A 20,958-nucleotide genomic window follows, 5' to 3' on the forward strand; every position below is an offset into this window, starting at 1 on the left:
TCAAAAGTAGAATAAAACAATATGAAACATGATCAAATTAATGTTTTTGGTAAAACTGTTTAAAACAGCAGCAAATTAAAAATGGAGCATATCATAGGAAACCATTCTTTAGAGGCCTTCCAGTTTAAGCTGATTTTTTTTTAATACTAGAAAGCCTTTTAAGATTTTTTGCCCACAGTACAGCTAAGTTTTAATGGCTGCTGTGATTTTTGCCCTGGCACCCCCAAATACTATATGAGACAGTAAATGCAAAGACAACCAACTGTGGGTTCAACTAGTTTTGCTTATTTATTTAAATTCATTTAAATGCATGATATATATAAATTCCTGCTGGGGGGAAGGCGATAATAAGCAAATAGTTTCCTATTGTTCTCCCCTAATTGGCTGAGACCCTTTAAGTCTCACCAGTAATGTCCCATGTCCCTTTGCTTTGATGTGGGGCTGGGGCATTAATGTCCCATTTTTTATTATTGTGTATGGATTTCATTGCAAGTGGCCTTGAGTATTTAATTATTAAATTGAAAAGTATGCTATAAGCCATCTCATAAAATAAATGAATAAAGCCCCTATTTTCTTAACTGTACCCATCTTTTTGTTTCACCCTGGTCTTATATGTGCTGACAAGCTCATTCCCGCTCCTGTATTCTCCTTGGTTCATTTGAAGCTGCTTTCAATGTCTTTCAAAGGGGTTCTTTAGTTCAGCAGAGAACTCTTTCTTTGCCACTTTGGTAATTTCACAAACATGGAATTATTTGAAAGGATTTGGAAACATAGCATATTTGCATGCTACAGTCTCCTAGTATGGAAATCTAGGCAACACTCGTATGAGAAGAAGACATACAAAAGTTCATCTCATGCAACTTGTGCTCCTGTCCTGACATTACTTGACCAGTATGAGTAGAAATGTGGCAAAGCTTCCATACCATTAAGGAAATAAGAAGCTAATTGGCATGCTGCTGTTAACCATACAAATATAATCCATAAATCTGGCAATTGTGGAGCTGCTATCAAGTTCAGTGCTTGACCACTGGAGAAGATCATATTGTGCATAGCTCTGGATTAAAGCCATACAAGTTAAAAGTGCAAGGGAGAAAGTCTGTGAGAGAAACACACATGCATATCTGGGTATCTTCCCAAAACAGATTAGGTATATAGAATCCTAGATTCATTTCTGGATTCAGATCATTCACTATCATATTTTGCATCACTTCTAGATGATATTTTCATACACAGGTAGGGTTGCTTGCCAGCCTCCAAGTGGTGGAAATTCTCCAGTTCCCCTGGAGAAAATAGCTGGTTTGGAGGGTGGATTGTATGGCATTATACATTGCTAATAATAATAAGCTGCTTATATACTGTTCTTCTAGACAGATCAGTGCACCACTCAGAGTGGTGAACAAACTCAGTGTTGTTATGCTCTCAATACTTCTGATAAGAGGAGTGGCTTACTCAAAGCCACCTACTGAGCTCATGACAGTAGTAAGAGTGAAACCAGCAGAGTGCTGATTTGCAACCCAACCACTTAACCATTATGCGACAATAGCTCCCCTCCCCAAACTCCACCCTCTCCAGGTTCAATCCCCAAATCCTCCAGGAGTTTCCCAACCCAGATTTGGCAACCCAGTACACAGATATGCCACAGAAACATAAAGCAAATATAGTAAATATTCTTAATTAACTAGTAGCAGCTATCAGAATTGGTGCTTCACAAAATACTTTCCCATGACTCTTGCCATAGCAGCTTTTATTCAGTATTGTACACTTGCATAATATTATGGGATGGGATCCAAATATGGCAAGTGCTACTGGGCTTTCTGCTTGCTATTAAACAGCTTGCATTTGCAGGTCCATAATAATCATAGCCAACAATGGATGCTGTTTTGCAAATGCTTCACTGATGAGAGTTAATGTTTGCAAAACTGAATCTATATAAACCCTACTACCACAATTCTAGATAATGTTTATGTTCTTAATATCAGGTGGTCAAATGTCTTCCAATGTAACCATTCAAATAGCCTTTCTTTTCATTGTAAATCATCAATCAAGTGTAAAATCAGTTTAATTGATAAACATTTTGCTTATTGATAAATCACAATTTTCACAAATTTTCAAGAAAGAAGAACTTCTTACTTTTTGGAGAGACAATGCTGTCTTTTTATTTAAAACTTGAGATATTACCTTTACTAGGAATAGGATGTTATTTTGTATGCAATATGCAATGTTTCATTCACAGAGTTCTTTAAAAAAAACTATTTTTTTCATGAATTGCTTATACTCCTTTTTTGCTGTGCTACAAACAGAGAAGCTGCCATTTATTAACAATATTTTATTTTAATACTGTAGCATGCAGAAAAACCAAAATGTACATAGAAGCTTACCCCATTTAGAGGATAGGTTTTCCATCCTAGCTCTCCAATTGCAGTGGTCGTATCAAGCAACACAACTAGAAATTAAAAGAAAATCATTATTGTCCCTAAAGATGCAAATGTAATTTGCTGAATATCATCTTTCTTATCCCCAGAGATGCAATCCTAAGAAGGTCTCTTCAGAATCAGTTCTAATTTCCAATTACCAGGAAAGTGTTCTTAGTCTTGAATCCAAGATCTCTTATAGTTAACTATATCATTTACATATAAGTAGTACCTAAATTATTATATTTTTATTTTTAACATATCTTATGATTTGACTAATTACTGTAAACGTATTCTTTCCATAGCCATTAAACACATTTAGGGAGCAATCCTAAATGGGTGTACTCAGAAGTAAGTATCATGTTATTCAATGGGGCTTACTCACAGGAAAGCCTCCTTAGGATAGCAGCCATACACACCCTCCTCAGGGTCCAATATTATTCTGAACCCATTTGGCAACCCTAGTGTCAGGCAGGCCTGTGACCTGCCTGCTATACTCAGTGATTTCTGTTGCTGTGGGGGATGGGGGGAAAAGATAGATCTGCCGTTCTCTTGCTAGTTTCTCTGCTGTTGCTGTCCTGCACTCAGCTGTCTTATCTCAGGGCGCCTGGGAACCAGCTGAATGACCTTGGAGCTTTGGTGCCTGCTTTTCTTCCCCCTTTCAGCTTTCCCGTAAGAAACCGCATGCCAAGACTAAGGGACTTCTACTCGGAAAAGGGGGAGGGGAGAGGAGGGTATAACTAGCCCACTGTGCCTTCCCTTGGTATTCCTGACAATTGCTTTGTAGTGTGCTCTAATGGTGGTAATCTCTTAACAAAGACCTTTAACTCATCCAGCCTGGCCTGATGAAGTGGAGTCATCTAGGAGAATCCCCTAGCAGAGCCTGACACCTAGCAAGAATACAATTTTGAACTATATTTTGTTTAGAATTTTTTTGCCACTTCTCCAGAGAATCATCAGTATGATTTTTAAATATCATTTTTATTTTTTTAATTATTTATTTTGCTTTTTGAAGGAAACGTGGAAATGCTTTTAATATCCCTAAAAGAACACCTCCTGCTTGCCTGAACATTGAGGTTTAGATATGAATATCTTCATAAGGTAACCAAATCTATTCAAAATACAGTTAGTCAGGACCTGCAGTAGGACCTTTTCACCAGCTGTCCCAAAATACTAGCACTTACTCTTCCTGAAGATGATGGTGGGGGTCACCTTTACAAACTTCCTAGACGAAGCAAAAGATTGTTCTAGAAAGTCTTTGAGACAAACCAACTGACTATGAGATGGTGCCTAGTAGTTTGACTGTATCTGATGATTTTTTTACACAACAGTCAGTGTGGTTTAGCAGTTACAGTTCCAAGCTAGGATCTAGGAGACCCATGTTTGAATCCCTACTCTGCCATGGAATCTCGTTGGGTGAACTTGGCTGGTCTCTCTCTTGTTCTGAGGATAAAATGTAGGAGAAGAAAGCAAAGTAAGCTGATTTGGGTCCCCACTGGGGAAAAGGCTGGGTATAAATGAAAACAATAAATAAATAAACAGTTCTGAATGTTTTTTATTGCATGTGAAATGGAAGCATATAGATGAATAAATAGTTTTAAATTGTTTGTTAGGATGTAATGCTTATTGTTATAAATTTTGGCTTTATATTGTTATCCACATTGAGGTATCTTAAAGCCAAAAAAACCAGTACAACAAGAATACTAAAACAAGAGACCTAGCATGGTGTAGTGGTTAGAGTTTTGGGTCCGAACTGTGAATAAAGGAGGGATATAAAATAAATAAATAAATCCCTAAGGAGGGGTGCTGACTAGTATCAGTCACTTTGAAAGAACCCTGGGGGAAAGCTGTAAAAGTATTCTGATTCATTGAAACTATTTTTTTAACTCCTTGGTGTCAACTGATAGTTCAACAATTGATTGCCATTAAGGCTTGAAAGTTTATAAAGTATGCTGAACGCTGAAAAAGTTCTCTGGGATGTCATATTTGGCAATTAAAATGGGGTGAAATAAAATTTCCTAACAATGCAGCTTCTCTATTTCATCGTTCACTAAATACCATTTTATAGTCATTTTTTATACATTCCTAGGGACCAAAACAACTCTGAGGGCTTAAAATATTCCTGCTATGCTGAAATCTTTAACAATATTTGCATAGCAATCTTTTCAGGATAATAAGTATAATAGATGTCTGCCCAGAGTTAGTATTTTTAACTATAATTTCTACTGCTGGGAAAATTGTTCTGCTGGAAGAAAACAGTACATTTAGAATGTATTCAGAAGTACTGTTCTCCAAAAGACCTTAATCCATAAACATAACAAAAAAGTATAAAGGGGATTTAAAATTTTACATCAACCTTGCATTAGGAAGAGTCAGCCTTCTTTTTAGCTTCAAAGTGCAGTCCTAAGATACGTATTTTATTTTGTATATTAAGGAAGGGAATTAGAGGTAAAAATAAGGAAGAACAGAAACTTGTTGTGGGGCTCCAAGGATTACAAGAGTTTTTAGAGGAAAAAACCCAGACTGTCTTCTGGTTATCCATATGTGGTTGAGTTCATGCATTATTTGTAGGAGTTTACAATACTGGGCTAGGTATTCTGTACCTAGCTGACCAAACTGGAAGCCATTCTGGTCACAGGCAAGCAGCCAAGAATGAGCCGTTGGAACTTTCTGTCAGAGGATGCAGCAGGAGACGTCTTCACAAGTGGTAGGAAGGGCCTGGTAATTTGGAACCCTTACAGCAGGGAGTTGGATAGGCTGAAGTATGTGCTACTATGAACCAGCAAAAGTTAGAACCCAATTTATATTGGGAATTAATATCCCTGCCCTTTGGCTCAGGGATTTCCACTCCTACTCATGACTGAAGAAAGGAGCTCTGACTCAAAAACATACAGTTCAAAAGTCTTGTTGATCTCTAAGAGCGGAACTACAAGTGACAAAAGGCACAGGTTGGACACTTGTCAGCTTCCCTCAAGTTTTGATGGGAAATGTAGGCATCCTAGTCTTGCAGCTTGGCTCTCTGACTGCTGTCCAATGGACTTGTCAACTGTCACTTGTCCAACAGTCCACCAAGCTGCCTACATTTCACTTATATCAAAAGGTTTGCTTTACCTGTATTTTCCGATGCTGCTCCGGAAGCAGAATTTTCCTGACACAAGTTAGATGTGGAAAGGTCTTTAGTGTTTTCACTTAGACAAAACAAAGGGTTTTCACAAATACAGAACTCTTTTTTTGTGTGTGTTACTTTGGACATTGTAACAGTTTTCCCCCAAACTTAACCAGTTGGATAGTGGCAGCTACTAATTTTTGCTGCAACAGGGCAAAGTTCCCTTGCCCCATGGTGATCAGAGTACACTTGTCTAGGGTGCAAGCCTTGTCTGAAGCACTTCTACAAGGTGTCCCTCTTGAGACATCTGTCAGGTTGCCACATGGTCTTCAGCTGACACCTTCGTAAAGTACTACTGTATTTACACATGGGCCAGAAGGGAGTCAGCAGTGGAAACAGCTGTCCTGCATTCCTTTTCAGCTGATCCAGTCACACCCTCCTCCATTGGTGAGTAGCTCGCTATACTCCCAGTGTGGGGCTGCACAGAAGGACAGTCCCCAAATGGCACCCTCAGTCAACAAACCAATAAGAGCCTCCTGGAGAGCAGGAGAACAGTATTCTGCACCAGAGGTGTTTAGATCCTAGGATCCTGCCCCTGCGGCTGGCCTGCGCAGATGTTACTGAACTCAAATCTTGCTGTTAACTCTAGAGGTTATTTTTGTACAGATCAGTTTGGCTATCTCTGAATGGGGGAAAAGCATATTGGCCAAAGTTTGAAAAAAGGAAGTTGGATTCCACTTGATATAGAGAGCAAGACATCATTCAAAACAATTGCTTTACTGACCAGCAACACCTCCATCTTCTTAGGATTCATTTTCAGTCTGAATTGTCCCTGTTCTCAAAGGATTATTCCACAATTTGGATCAATTCTGCTAACTTCTACACTTGAATTAGCCAACATATCAAAGAGGAATTAGATTGGTGCCAGTTTTTGTCTACCAAAAATTTAACAGCAGTTAATAAATTTTAAATCATTTCTTGTATTGTTTCATCACCCTCCCACAACATCAGTAAAGATTCAAACACTGGTAAATAATTGTATAGGATGGTGTGGTGGTGTTGGACAATGGAAACCCACATTCTAGGTTTGCTAGACAGAGACTGGCAACCAGCAGGAAGATTGGGGATGCGGACATAAGCACTGGTGGAAATGCCATGTCATTTCTAGAGGAAACCTGGACGTAACATAGGGAAACTCTAGCAATTTCTAGAAAGGTGATTCATACAACTCTCCTACATCTCTTCTGGGTTTTTCATGGCAGTGACATAGAGACACTGCTAATGTCATTTTTTGGTTTTATTTTTCTCCCACCACTGCTCAAAGCGAAAATGGGCAAAGACAGCTGCCACAAGGAGACTTCCTGTCACAGTGGAAGGTCTTGTAGCCCTACTACATTCAAATTCCCACTGTACCATAAAACTTATTTGGCGACCTTGGGCCAGGAACTGTCAGTCAGTCTTACGTACTCACATAGGTAAGAGAAGAGAAATGGGGAAGGGAGAGCCTATGCTCCTTGAACAGGGCTGCCAGCCTCCAGGTGGGTCTGAAGATCTCCCTGAATTACAGCTGATCTCCAATTGATGTAACATCAGTTCCCCTGAATAATATGGTTGCTTTGCATTATATCTTGCTGAGGCCCTTCCCCAAACCCCACCACCCCAAGCTCTACCCCCGTATCTCCAGGAATTTCCCAACACAGAGCTGGCAACCTTATCCTTGGATAGTTGACTCAATAATAAACTATTATTAAATACTGTAAAAAGCTAACTTCACTTACATTTCTCTGGTTCTTATTTTGTTTGAATTAATGGCTGCATAGCTAGACCAGGTGATGTTATCAGTTTTATAATAATTAAAAGATCCTTTCTGTCACATTTTGCACTCACTGTTCATTTATAATTTACGATGCTAAGCACAAAGATTTTGACAGAATATGCATTTCACAGGTGCTGGGAAAGCTAGCACTCTGAAGTACTCGAGAGTAACTGTGTGCCTTGAAAATCTAATTCAATATTACATTGATATTAAAAATGGCAATTAACCTTCAACTTCTAATGTGTGCTGCTTTAATAAACAGACAAAAGTGTATTTTAAAAAGAACAGACAATAAGCATGGAGAGAGAAAATACAATGTACCCACCCTTCCCTATCGAAAGGGGACATTCCACTCTCCCATAAAGTAGATCTTAGTTATACATTCAGTGGGTTGGGGAGCTTAACGTTTTGTACAAACTTTAATATTACTAATGAGATTCTGTGCCTCAGCAATCACAGACATTAGCATCATACAGAATGATGAGAAACTTGATGTTTTGTGAGCAAAGATTTGTGACAGATCTGTCCTAGGAAATCCATAGACTTCCAGTTGTCTGTAATGAGTATGTCTGGAGGAAAGACAATGTGGCAGAAGTGTTGCATCACTACTCTTGAAAATGAAGTAATGTCATTCTGAGTGACTTATTTCAAAGTAATTCTCCGAAGGTCCACTTCAGCCTTAAGTAGCTCTTACGTTACCTAGTGAAGGAAGGGGGGTGTCAGTAAGAATCTCTAGAGTGCAGCTTAGAAGCTGGCAAGTCAAAGCCATGTGTGCAAACACACACACACACATAAACACACACACACACACACACACAGAAAGACAATGCATTTTGGTAAACAATTCTCTTCAGAGAAAAATAAACATATAAAACATTTGGCATTGGAAAAGGAAAAAAGGCAATGAAATAAACAGAATGTGGTATTTGTTTTCTCATAAAATACCATTTGACCTTTCAGAAAAATGAGGTCACGGAATTTTCAACTGTCACTCAGGCTGATTCCTCATGATCTAAACACTCTGGATTAGAGTTCAAACTGGTTTGAATTGCAAAATGAGTTTTTCATAGGGAAAAGCTGCATCTGGCATAGAAGCGATCTTTCCCCAGCTTTTCTTCCTGTGCAAATACCCCAATGTTTTCTTTACAGTGGAGTTGTGGTGGGGTTATAGCAGTGCAGAATGGTTACATTGGTGGAAGCCCAGGACCAGCCTTTCTCTTCCCTCTTCATCCCCCTACATCCTGAGTGGTTGAGCTGCAACATTTTGGCATGCCCTTTTCATCTGTTCTCCCCTCCCCCTCTGATCCAGATCATTTACTCTCCATTCCTTACTGCAGTTTGTGTGCAATCGTCTTCCTGCATTCATTGTCTGTGGCCATTTCCCCCTCCCTCTTTTAAAAAAAAACTTTATAAAAATCATTGCACCATTGCAAAATTTCTAAAATAAATGTAATGCACTGCCTACCAATCATTCATTCAGTTCCTTAGAGTAGGAAATCTTGTCTCTTTTTTTCTAGGGATGTTGGGACCTATCATTCATTCCTAGGGATGTTTTATTAACTTTTATTAACTTTTGTATCCACAACAGACTGTTTTCCTGTTTCTTTTGTGTAGAAAAAAGAACTTAAAAATCAAGAGATCAATGTGAGTGCATGTGTGATTCCCCACACTGACCAAACCAACACATTAATGTCATCTATCCACATGACCAGAATTTCTGCACAAAATTTGAATTGTGACCAGTGAAGGGATTAATTCCATTTTGCGCTGCATCTCCTTGCTTGAAGATGTCCATCTCCAGCAAGAATTCTGGTGGCAGGGGGAGTCTCCTGGTGGGAGATGGATATCTTGGATTTCCTGGAGTTATGAGGTGAGGAAAAAGCCCAGGAAGCCTTAGCTGTCTCCCACCAAAACATCAATCTCTTCATGAAGATCGCAGAGCATATGGAGGCAAGGGGGCATTGTAGGACCCATGTGAGATACATGGAGTATAAATCCATGGAGGTCTTCGTGATCATAAGGATGCCCTTTAACAGGCCATCATGACCAGGTATGAAACTTTCATGATGTCCGTCACATGACTAGAAAAGCACAGAGTGGCAACCATACCACCAGCAAAAAGAGAATTATAGTGGGAAACCTCACAATATATTTATGAAGGTTTTCCTCTAGAACTCCTCAGCCAACCTAATCCAGTGGTGGGAAAGACAGTGCCCAATCATGAAGCTGAAGGGGAAGGTAAAGAATATGCATTCACACGATGCATGAACAATTTTTTTAAAAAAAGAAGATTGTCACTGATGATACTTCTGACTAGAGATGGGCATGAACAGAAAAAACCCCGAACATGATGTTCATTGTTCATTGCCATCCACGAACAGGGACTCATGAACAACCACGAACATGGCCCTTTCCAGGAACATGTTTGTGGTTGGCTGTGCATAGGGGCCAGCAGGCTCTCCTCCAGCCATCATCCAAGTTTGGTCAAGAACGCTACTGCACCACTCCCAGAAACCTGACTTGAGCAGGCACCAAGAAAGGGACCAATAATAAATAATAGCTTGGCCCCAGAGCCTAGCAGCATCCCTGGAACCTGAGGGTGGGTAGATCCCTACCACACCACTCCCAGAAACCATACCTGAGGAGGCAGCAGGAAAGGTACCAATGATTAACAAATAGCTTGGCCCCAGAGCCTGGCAGCAGCCCTGGAACATGAAGGGGAAGATCCCTACCGCACCATTCCCTGAAACCCTGCCTTAGCAGGCAGCAGGAAAGGTACCAATAATAAATAACAGCTTGGCTCCGGAGCCTGGCAGCAGCCCTGGAACTTGAAGGGGTAGATCCCTATCCCACCACACACAAAGAAAATTCAAGCTCCAATGCACTCTCCCTGTCTCTATCAAAATGCCAGCAGCAGCTGTCTCTCCCTCTCCACTGTCTGCAAAGACTAGCCAAAGCTGGGAGCCTCCCCCCCCGCCATGGTCTTTGCTGTCTTTTAACAAATTTGGAGCTCCACACTTGGAAGGAAGACCTGCCTATCAAGCTAAATTGGGCTTACATTGGGGGTTCCAGGGCAACAGCAGGAGTTCAGACAGAGTTCAGACAATCCCTGCCTATGTTGCTAAGGAAATTGATTGCAGGTGCCAGACTGTCTGGCTTGATGAACAGCAACAAACAGCAATGAATGAGGCTTGTAATGACCACCTGTTCATTTAGAATGGGGCCTGATGAACAGCTTGTTCTTGAACAGTAGATTGGGCTGTTCGTGGCTTTTTTTGTTCGTATTGCTGTTTGTGCCCATTTCTACTTCTGACGCACAGATCCCCCCATTTATTCTGAAACAGTACAGGGTTTCAACTACAGCACAGAAGGAAAAACCTGACACGTTTGAATAGAACGACATGTGCAGAATGCTGGAAAGCCAAATTGAATTGCATTCTCTTGAACTGAATACAGGGAAACATTGCAGTAAGTTGACTGAAAAATTGGCTTCAGTCATTGTTAGCATTCGAAAATTTGTAGCTTGTTAGCAAAGTACAGTGTGGTTGTGTAGTGGTCTGAGTGTTGAATTAGGATCTGGGAGACCCTGGTTTGAATCCCCACTCTTCCATGTAAGATTGCTGGGTGACTTTAAGCAAGTCACACACTCTCAGTCTAACTACCTCACAGTGTTGTTGTGAGGATAAATAGAGAAGAGGAGGAGAGTGTAAGCTGTTTTTAGGTCCCCATTGGGGAGAAAGGTGGGATATAAATTAAGTTAATGAAGTAAGTAAATAAATAAGGTTAAGGAAACATCAGGCGCACAAAATGGGTTAGCATGCCACTACAAACCTTTCTGTTGTGAGCTGAGTGAATTTGTAGAAGACTCAAAAATTGGCGACTTTGCATTTAGTATGCAGATTTCATAATCTGTAATCATTTTATATACTAATAGCTGTGTGCCCCTGATCTACGGATATTTAATCCAGTGGATCATGGCTGCTTGCCTACAAACTACATGCTTCTGCAATCTTAGGGTTTCCCCTCCACCCAAGGTTTGCAGAAAAATTTTGAGAACCAGAAAAAATATTGGGGGATTAACAAAACCATACTGTCTGCACATGCACAGATAATTGCCTCCTCCTCCAGGAGATGCTGTGGTCAGGAGGGAAGCTGCTCCCTCAGTTAACCTGGGGGGAGGCTGGCTAGGCAGTAAGATCACTGCCACTACCTCTGTTGAGGTGAAGTCTGGGCAGTGTGTGTGGGAGGGGAAAAGTTGCTGCTGTAATTGACTGCCAGGCATTGCCATCCACTTAGTGCGGGAGGTGTGGGGGAAACCACCATTTTCTCAGCAGCAAAACTCCCCTCTGCCACCATGGGGTGGGGTCAAATGCTGCTGCTACCACAGTTGAGTTCCTAAATTTTAAAAATGCAGTGGCATTATATCTTGGGTTGGTCTGGTTTCCATTCCAAGTGAAATCTGAATGTGAATTTGGTGGCTTGTTTGGCCTCTCTCTCTGTGTGTGTGTGTGTGTGTGTGTGTGTGTGAGAAAGAGAATGAGTGAGTGAGAGAGGGGGGAGGGGAGAGAGAGATCCTCTCCTGGTCTAGTGCCTTTGAAGCAGTCCTCCTTACATGAAAAAATTGGTAGTGAAATTGAAATGGTTTTTGCACAGAATAAGAAATGAGAGTAACAGTAAAACCTTAACTTATCTGTATTTCAAGGATAATTTTAATTATACATACTATGAAAGCAACTGGAAATCTGTGATAAATTCCATTACAAATGCATACTGAGCAATAAGAATGGATTATTATTGTGTCTGTTTTTTCCACCTCAAGAACTGTACATGGATAGGTTCCTGTGTGTAGAGGCATAATTTATATATGTATCTGAGATTGCGAATGTAGAATTAAAGAGTCTTTTGCAGTCTTTTCATGGTAAAGATCTACAATGATCCTAGTCTGGACTTGTCGTTCAGCTACGTTCAAATAACTGGACAACAACAGTTTACTATAAATAATGAATATAGAGGTTAACTTGTACTGTCTCATGACTGGAATGGGTAATATTGTTCACAAAACTGTACCCATATTAATCTTAAGTGAACTATTTTAAAAAGTCATTTTGCAGTGCAAAAATTAGACTGATTCAAAGAATGAAGTGCAAATTGCATTAGTCTTATGATGGTATTTATTTGTATATTTGTTAGGATTCCGAAGTAGCAGAATAATATGGCTCTGGAATGGACAACTGATGCCTTGTCCCCTTAATTTTAAATTGTTAATTAGTAATAATGCCTCTGAAATAAAATGAACTGTCATGCTGTAAAGGGATTGTGAAAGAAGAATCAGATTCAAGATCTTCACTTATTTTTCCCGATTCCTCCAAAAGGCAGCACTTAAAGGTTGCACAGCTGAGGCATCAAGTTAAAATCAGCCCAGAATGCTCAATCCTGAACTGAATGAGGGTTTTTTTGCTAGTTGAATCATCACGTGTGCATTAACCTTTCCAAATCATGTTCTATATTTGAACCAAGAATAAAGGTATCAGTGCAGATAAGGAGAACAAATTTTCTGTTGTCAATATATTTTAACATCCTGAATGCATAGTACTAAATGTCAACATGTAATCAAACCTCATCTATTATTGATTCTGTCTTCTTGCCTGCAAATATACATCTGTGTTACTAGTTTCTATAAGCAATTATTTTCCTGAAGGCACACTTTTCCCATAAGGTACAGGACCTATCAGAGTAATAAATAAAAGGGCATAATACATTAATGCATTAGTTAAATAGCACAGAATTTTGATCATATGCCATTATTGCCCACTCTCACTTTTTGCTTGAGGCCTATTAACCAAAAAAAAATAAAAATATGCTCCCCAGCTGATAATTAGATTATGTAGGTACCTAAGTTTTAGACATAATTTACATTAGTGCAAATTCAAGTATGAAAACATCCCAATAAAGGGCATTAAAAAGTGTTTTCTGTGGGCTGGTGATGCATAATGCTTAAATATGGTTCTCCATCTGAATCCCTCCTGTTCTCAGGAAAGTGGTAGTTCCAGTAGCTACAGAGATAAGCTGTATTGCCGTAGAGCCTAACTACATAGGGCAATTATGTGTTCAGATTATGTTTCAAATGTCATGGTGGCTGCATGTAGCACTGGCAGAAGAAAAAGATTGGAAGAGTCCACAAGGATGTGACAACACCAGCCTTAAAATAAGCAAGGCCAATGTTTCTCATAGAGAGTTTTGTGTCAGCACTGGACTCTGTTGATGCTTTAAATCAGGGCAATTGTTTCTAAAATACAAAGGACTAATGTTAAAAGGATTTCAGGGCCCTGGTTTGAATCCCCACTCTGTCATGGAAGCTTGCCAGTAACCTTGGGCTAGTCACACACTCTCAGTATAACCTACTTTACAGGGTTACTGTGAGGATAAAATGGAGTTGAGGAAAATGATGTAATCCACTTTGGATCCCCACTGGGGATAAAAGCAGGATATAAATGACATAAATATGATATATTGATTGAATTAATTATGAACATACATTGTTTAAATCATTTTATTTGTTTGGCATTTTAACCTCATTTTTATAAGCTTGAACTTTGTAGTTCTTGCTGTATTTTAAATATTTAGAATATAGAAAATTCTTGAAACCATTGCTAATGATAAATCTTTCTAATTGATTTCATATCATTACTACCCATTTCTTCTTCTTTGTGTGTTTGTGTTCTCTCCAGTCACCCTAAGATTTCAAGTGTTTAAGATATGTATGTACAAAGATCATTACCAGATATTACAAGGCTGAATGCTCCTATTGAAGTGGAATTATGGCAGGAAGCCAGACTGTACTCTCTTCATAGTATTTTAATAATCCTGAAATACAGTTAATGATGAGTCTACTAGGGGCCTTCTGGTACATGCAGGAATTCTTTTTGACTTTGAAGCATTATATTTCACAGTCATTCAACTGGTCATTTCATTTCTAGAGGGTCAAGATGAAAGACCTTCCATTTGAATTTAACATGGGCATAACTTAGAAAGTGGACTTATATAAACAAGCAACACAATAAGCTATATTCTCTTCTTCATACTGTGAAATCTACTAGTACATTAAATTTCCTGTAACTGCATAAACGGTTACTGCAGCATCTGTTTACTATGTCTTCCAGAGTTAACAAAAAGCTGCTAGGTTTCTAAACTACCGCAGGAAATACTGTCCACATCCAGGACCAATTCAAGGAGTTTTTTTGCCCCATCACCTCCTGGGCTGTACCACCATCGGCTGAGTCCAAGTGAAGCCCCTGTGGCAATGCCATAGACCTAGTCTTGCGTTACCTAAAGAGAAAACCTAGAGAGAAAGTTCCTAGGAGCCCTAGGAGCAAGACTGGTTGGCACAGGACTGTCTTCTTGTTGCTGCCACATGGGTCATATATCACATATAAAGCCTGCAATCTCTTCTTGGAGGATAAGTCAAGGCAGAGATGCTATCAAGGAAGAGATGTGTTAAATGGAGCATGATTTAATTATGATGTAGGACATGTAAAGAAATTGTCCATAGCCAGTCTCTGTATATGCAAGTTTAGTATGCTGCTCTGGGATACGTGTGAAAGAACCATCTCCCAATTTAAAAATGGCACCAGTTTTTGTAACCCTTCATGCATAAGTTTTCTTTTGTTTTCAAATAAAACCTGAATCCTGACCCCACCCCCAAATGAGGAAAAAACCATGCCAAAACATCCATAGCTCTGCTTGGTTCAGATCCAGTAGGTTACTTAATGTTATAATATTTGACAGATGAGACAGGCATATATTATGATTGACAAACATTACAACAGAGTGGGATAAGGTTGAGGATGGAAAAACTGCTAGTTCCAATAAAAATTGATTTACCTATGGTTCTTATGTTATCTGGATACACAAATGAACACATATACACAATATAAGTGAGCCTGATTGAATAAAAGAGAAAAAGCATCATATAGTTATGATCTTAAACACAGTGATACAGCAGTGTAGTGGTTAAGAGTGGCAGGACTCTAATCTGGAGAGTCGGGTTGGATTCCCTACTCCTCCACTTGAAGCCAGCTGGGTGACCTTGGGTCAGTCACAGCTCTTCTAGGGCTGTCTCAACCCCACCCACCTCACAGGGTGATTGTTGTGAGGATAATAATAACATGCTTTGTAAATCACTCTGAATGGGCATTAAGTTGTCCTGAAGGTCAGTATATAAATCAAATGTTATTGTTAAATTAGTGAAGTGTTTCTATGAGCAACCTCCTGTGTGCTGCCAAACAATCAGAAATATTAATCTTTAGGAATAAACTTCCCATGAAGCTAAAAAACATGTATTTTCATGGGTTTTTTGGGTCACATCACATATTGTCACACGGATATTCACATAATGCAATCAATAATGAAATTCTAAGTGTATACTAACAGTGTAATTGATAACTTTCTCCAACTTCATCATCAATATATCTAATTCTCAACATTGCCAAATCTGTGCATACTTTAGTCCAGAGACTGGGGCAGTGAACAGACAGGACAGACCTTTCTACATATCTTAGAAAAAGGCCAGAACCACACAGAATTTTCCCAGGGAGATGCTACCAGTGGGAGACAAGGAACAACACCTGAAGACTAGGGGAGGGGAGGAGGAGGATAAAGGTAGGCTAGCTAGTGAATGGGAAGGGCAGAAGGAAGCAGGAAAAGGGGAGATGCTATGGGGGAAATTGTGTGTGTGTGTGAGAGAGGGGATGAAATGCCATTCCTAAGTCCTTGCAGGTCTCCTGCTTGTACTGTTTTATTAGCTACACTGTGCTAGTTACAGTAATATAGAATACAGGGAAATGCACAAAGGCTGAGTGTTAAGTATGTCTCTTCCTCACCAGAATGTATGGGGGGGGGGCAGATATTTATGCCTCCATGATGTAAGAATGGTGCATGAAGCTCTAAAGGAAAATGACTGGACTGAGAGTCTGGTGCCTTTCAGCCAGTCATGGAGAGTCAGAGTGGCTTTTTAAGTGAATTCTGTCTTCCTATTTACAACATGTTTCACTGCTGAAGCTGCTCATCCCCTATATCAAGCAATGTAGGAGTAGAATGAAGGAAGGGGTTTTGAAAGACAAACACTGATTGGCTGTGCTGCCAGGATGTTGGGGAGTAATTCCCTTGGTGATGGGCATTGGGCAGCATTAGCTGAACTCTGATTGCTGGATGGCATCCTTTGAACATAGTGCTGAAATGGGTCAAAATGGAATGGCTGCTTGCCATCTATACAGAGTAGCTTACAGGGTTTTTTTAAAAATGTCATCTCCTTTTAACAATTTGAAATAGAACTTAACATTTTTCCAGTGACAGACACTGGAAAACACAGTTTATTCCTGGCAAATAGGGAGCAGTTGGAGCATACCTATCTGGAAAACAGCAAACAGTCAAGGGTTATAAATGTCACTCGCACGTTCACTCTGACCAGCAGGCCTCAGCCAAGGCAAATAACTTATTACATGCATCATAGATACGGTTAACTCTGTGTGACTTTTCCTCTTTTGTTCTAGGTACAGACACCATAAAATGGATTGCAACTGCAGGGTTCTTGCTAAATATATCGTTTTATCATGTCCTATATTTTATGTGTGTATGTTTTGCTACAGATAGTGTGGACTGGCCTACCTTTATTTTTTCCCTACAGACAGTCCTCTTTTCTTCCTCCAAATATTTATGTTACATTAATAGTGGCAACAGGAACACGAGGCATTTTCATTAAGAAAAACAAGTATCCTCCCATTGTAACCAAAGTCAGGTGAAGTAGCATTCTGTTTAATGCTCTAGTATGCCATTTAGATATAGCATGAGAAGGCAAAGAGACATATGGCCCTGAAGGGAAATCATTGCAAATGCTGAGGTTGTTTTGTGAGTATTGTTAGTCATGCAAGGAAGAACAAATAGCTATTATCCATTAGTTTGCTCATTTTCAGTCATTACATACTCTACAGTATAGAAATAGCAGCCTTGGGTAATGTTAGTCTTCTTTCTCGATTTTCTACTAGTACTATAAGAAAAACTATATATTGTTATAACCTATACTGTTCCTTCTTCTGATACAACACAGTGGAGGATGCTATGTGTGTTTATGGGTGTGTGGTGTCCTCAAGTCACGGCTGACGTATGGCGACCCCTGCCGGGGTTTTCATGGCAAGAGACTTTAACAGAGGTGGTTTGCCATTGCCTGCCTCTGCAACCCTGGTCTTCATTAGAGGTATCCCATCTAATTACTAACCAAGACCGACCCTGCTTAGCTTCTGAGATCTGATGAGATCAGGCTTACCTGGTCTATCCAGGTCAGAGCAGAGAATGTTATGCATGAAGAGAATGTTCACTGGCTTTGTAGGCAGAGTTGCCACAACAGAAGAGCTGGATTGACAGCTGCTTTGGCAAATTAAGATGATATAGTAGTGAAAAAACAATTGGGAATCCCTAGGCTGTGTTCCTCTGCCACACATCTTATAAAACACCAAAGCAACTTACGCTAACAACTGGCAGACCCAGCAGGTTTCTGGGTCAATAGGAACAAACCCAGCACTCAAACCTTAACCCCAGCATATTATATATCTCCAGTCCTAATCCTTGTAAGGGTCTATGACTACTCATAGCTTTTCATACCTCATTAGAAGTTCTCAATATGTTGCCAGATCCCTTGTATAGCTACAAGGCTGCATCTCAGGTTCATGAATGTTAAAATAGATTTAAGCTGGCTCTACTCCTTCAGTGCAGGGTGGTACAATACTGGAATGAAAGGATCCTATTTGCATGGTTTTGATAGTTGGTATTTTGTATTGGATCCTTTGGATCTCACTGATTAGTATATCTTGTTTTAATTTTCCAAAATAAAATATATAAGATATTAATTTCTCTTCCTGTCTGTAAAAACATAATATGAGAAATAGATATCTGTGGAATACTGGGACGCATATTTTCCTGATTAAAATTCAAACTGGACTTTTAAAAATACATATATGGAAATAAAATATTCATGATCACCATGGCAAAACTCTTAAGCCCTAACTGTAATGATGAATTTATATATCATGCAAATATAATAGAACACATATATGCAAGAGGTTCTTAATTCCTCAATGAATTAATTTTGATAAGTATTTCATGTAATTTACTACAAGTAATTTTACAGTAATAATTTGGTAAGAGTTTTAATTGAGAAGGAAGGGTTTTTTAAAAAAAAATGATTTGGATTTACAATAATTCAGAGGCCCCAGGGGAGGGGAAAAAACTATGGATCATTCCTCTTTCTATCTGTCTCTTAAGAATTTATGTGTATCATAAATTCTTAAGTAAAATTTAATGGAGTATTCTGGACAATTTTCTTTACAACCTTTTTTTCACCTTTAAAATTGATTTCAGCCAGGAGAAAATTTATTAAAATGTCTGCATTTTTACATGAAAAACTCCGTCTATGTTGGTTACACTCTGGGAAGCCTTTTCCCATTTCATACCACTTCTGTTAACCTTTCAATAAAGATATTCCAGCTGTTACTGTTTTTTGGTCCCTTCACCCAGTAAAACCTTTGCTTTCTTCTGTCTTCAGTATGCCTTTTGAGGAGATGGAGATGCCTTCCCTCCCCCCACCAGAAGTGTTACCACCACCATTCTGTTTTAGAATTCTGTTTTATTGAGCAAAGATAAGTTAAGTTATACTGTCATTGCTGCTCTCTTGATACCTTTTTAATTATTTATATGTAAACTGTGATTTTAATATGCTTTTATGAATTTGCAAATCCTTGTTGTGTTGTGATTATGTTTTAACTGTTGTAATCTACCCTGAGCCCATTCATGGGAAGGGCGGAATAGAAATATAATGAAATAAATAAATAATTTAAAAATGTTTGTTAGTGTGATTACATGCACCAGAATCCGTCAGTGGGTCAGAGGAATTGACTAGAAATGTGGTTTACTCTGGTGTACCTCCATGGTAATGCATGTGCAGAAACACGAAATACTAGCATATTCCTTCTTTACATTCTCCCATAACACCCTGTCTGTGTAGTTAATGTTGCTGCAGGTATCACTTAAAGCTATTTTTCAAGTGCAATGTTTTATTAAAAAGTACACATTATGGACAATTCCAGTGAACCTTGCTTTAGAAAAGTCAGTGCCAGGCTGCAGCTGAGTAAATTAATGTAGTATACAAGTGGTGAAGGGGAAAAAAGACATGTATTAACCATTGTTACAAATCCTTGCATCCCTCTACTCCTCTGGAACATATTGGAAGGTGTGAAATTATCGGTAGGAAGAGGTATAAACTCTTAGGGACAAACTAAATGATACACGTGACACACCTCAGGTCTGAGCCCTTGATCTGGCATATAAGTGTGTCTGAATAATGTTCCCAAGTGCTCTGGGGATCAAATTGATTTGAGAGCACAGTGCTGAGGGAAGAGGGGTTTCAGGCTTCCCTTCTGCACCACTTCTGCAAGACAAAATGGCCACGGCCAGCTCTGTTTGCCTTGCTGATTTTATTTATTTGTTTGTTTATGCTATTTGTAGTCCTTCTTTCTCACTTCAACTCAAGGTGGGTTACACAGTGTAATTCAATACAATTGATGGCTGGGACATTCAATTAACTATTATTGTTGTTGTTATTATAACTTTCTCACTGAGATCCAATGTAGATTATGTATTGCAAGTGAATACAATATAATCAATAGCTAGCCTAGGACATTCACAGAACAAAAATACAATATGATCACTAGTTAGGACATTCAACTAAAACAGATTCAATTGAGTATGGTAGCAAGAAATTTGAAAACTAGCATAAAGCTGAATACAGAGATGAAATCTTTCTGCATTAAAATGTAGGTAATTAACATGGCATCTTCAGCAATGTTGAACTACCCAGTAGGAGCATATCTACATCAGCAGATGGTACCCAATAGCCTAGTCTATAGTCTATAGTTCCTGTCCCTTACTAAGGTATCTCTTTGAGCTATTTCTTATGACACAGCCCTATAATCTGGGTAGAAATCCCTCCTGAATAATTCAGTCCTGCATACTTTGTGGAAAGCCAGGAGTGTGGAAGCAATCCTGACTTCCTCAGGCAGGCCATTCCACAAAGTGGGGCTACCAAACTGCATATGTGAGCAGCTGTTGATTTAGTATCTGCAGAAGGTCCTGTTCAGATGAGCAAAGTTGCCAGGGTGGAACAGAGGGAAAGAGGTGGTTACACAGATATGAGAGGCCTAGGCCATGAAGGGCTTTGAATATAATAGTCATGACCCTGAAGCTCAGTAACTGATGGGTAGCCAATGGGATGACTGAAGAATGGGAGTGATATGCATGTTCCAAGGAGCTCCTGAAAATGAATGAGCTGCAGACTTTCACACCAGCTCCAAGTTGTCTTTGAGGGGAGACCTATATAGAGTGAATTACAGTATCCTTGCCTTGATGTTACTGTGGCATGAATACATGTGGCCAGGAATAAGGGGTCATCTTCAAGGCTAGTCTAAATTGGAGGAGGGCCTTTTTGTCACTGCATTTACTTGCTTCTCTAGTAACAGCGCTGGATCCAATATAACCCCTAGGCTTTTCAGCCAGGGTTAGAAGCACAACGCCCTTCAAGA

General features: G+C 39.4%; 1 protein-coding gene across 2 annotated transcripts in view; it reads right to left on the reverse strand.

Moving 5' to 3' along the window:
• Nucleotides 1-20,958, reverse strand: part of EPHA6 (EPH receptor A6) — a 785,056-nt gene that overhangs the window by 749,948 nt on the left and 14,150 nt on the right. For both annotated transcript variants that reach the window (XM_054973550.1, XM_054973551.1), the window contains exon 2: nucleotides 2,379-2,443. In XM_054973550.1, the coding sequence (XP_054829525.1) occupies nucleotides 2,379-2,443 (65 nt within the window). The remainder of the gene's footprint in view (nucleotides 1-2,378; nucleotides 2,444-20,958) is intronic.

This window comes from Eublepharis macularius, chromosome 3, assembly GCF_028583425.1.
Source record: "Eublepharis macularius isolate TG4126 chromosome 3, MPM_Emac_v1.0, whole genome shotgun sequence".
In the NCBI taxonomy this organism is placed as follows: domain Eukaryota; kingdom Metazoa; phylum Chordata; class Lepidosauria; order Squamata; family Eublepharidae; genus Eublepharis; species Eublepharis macularius.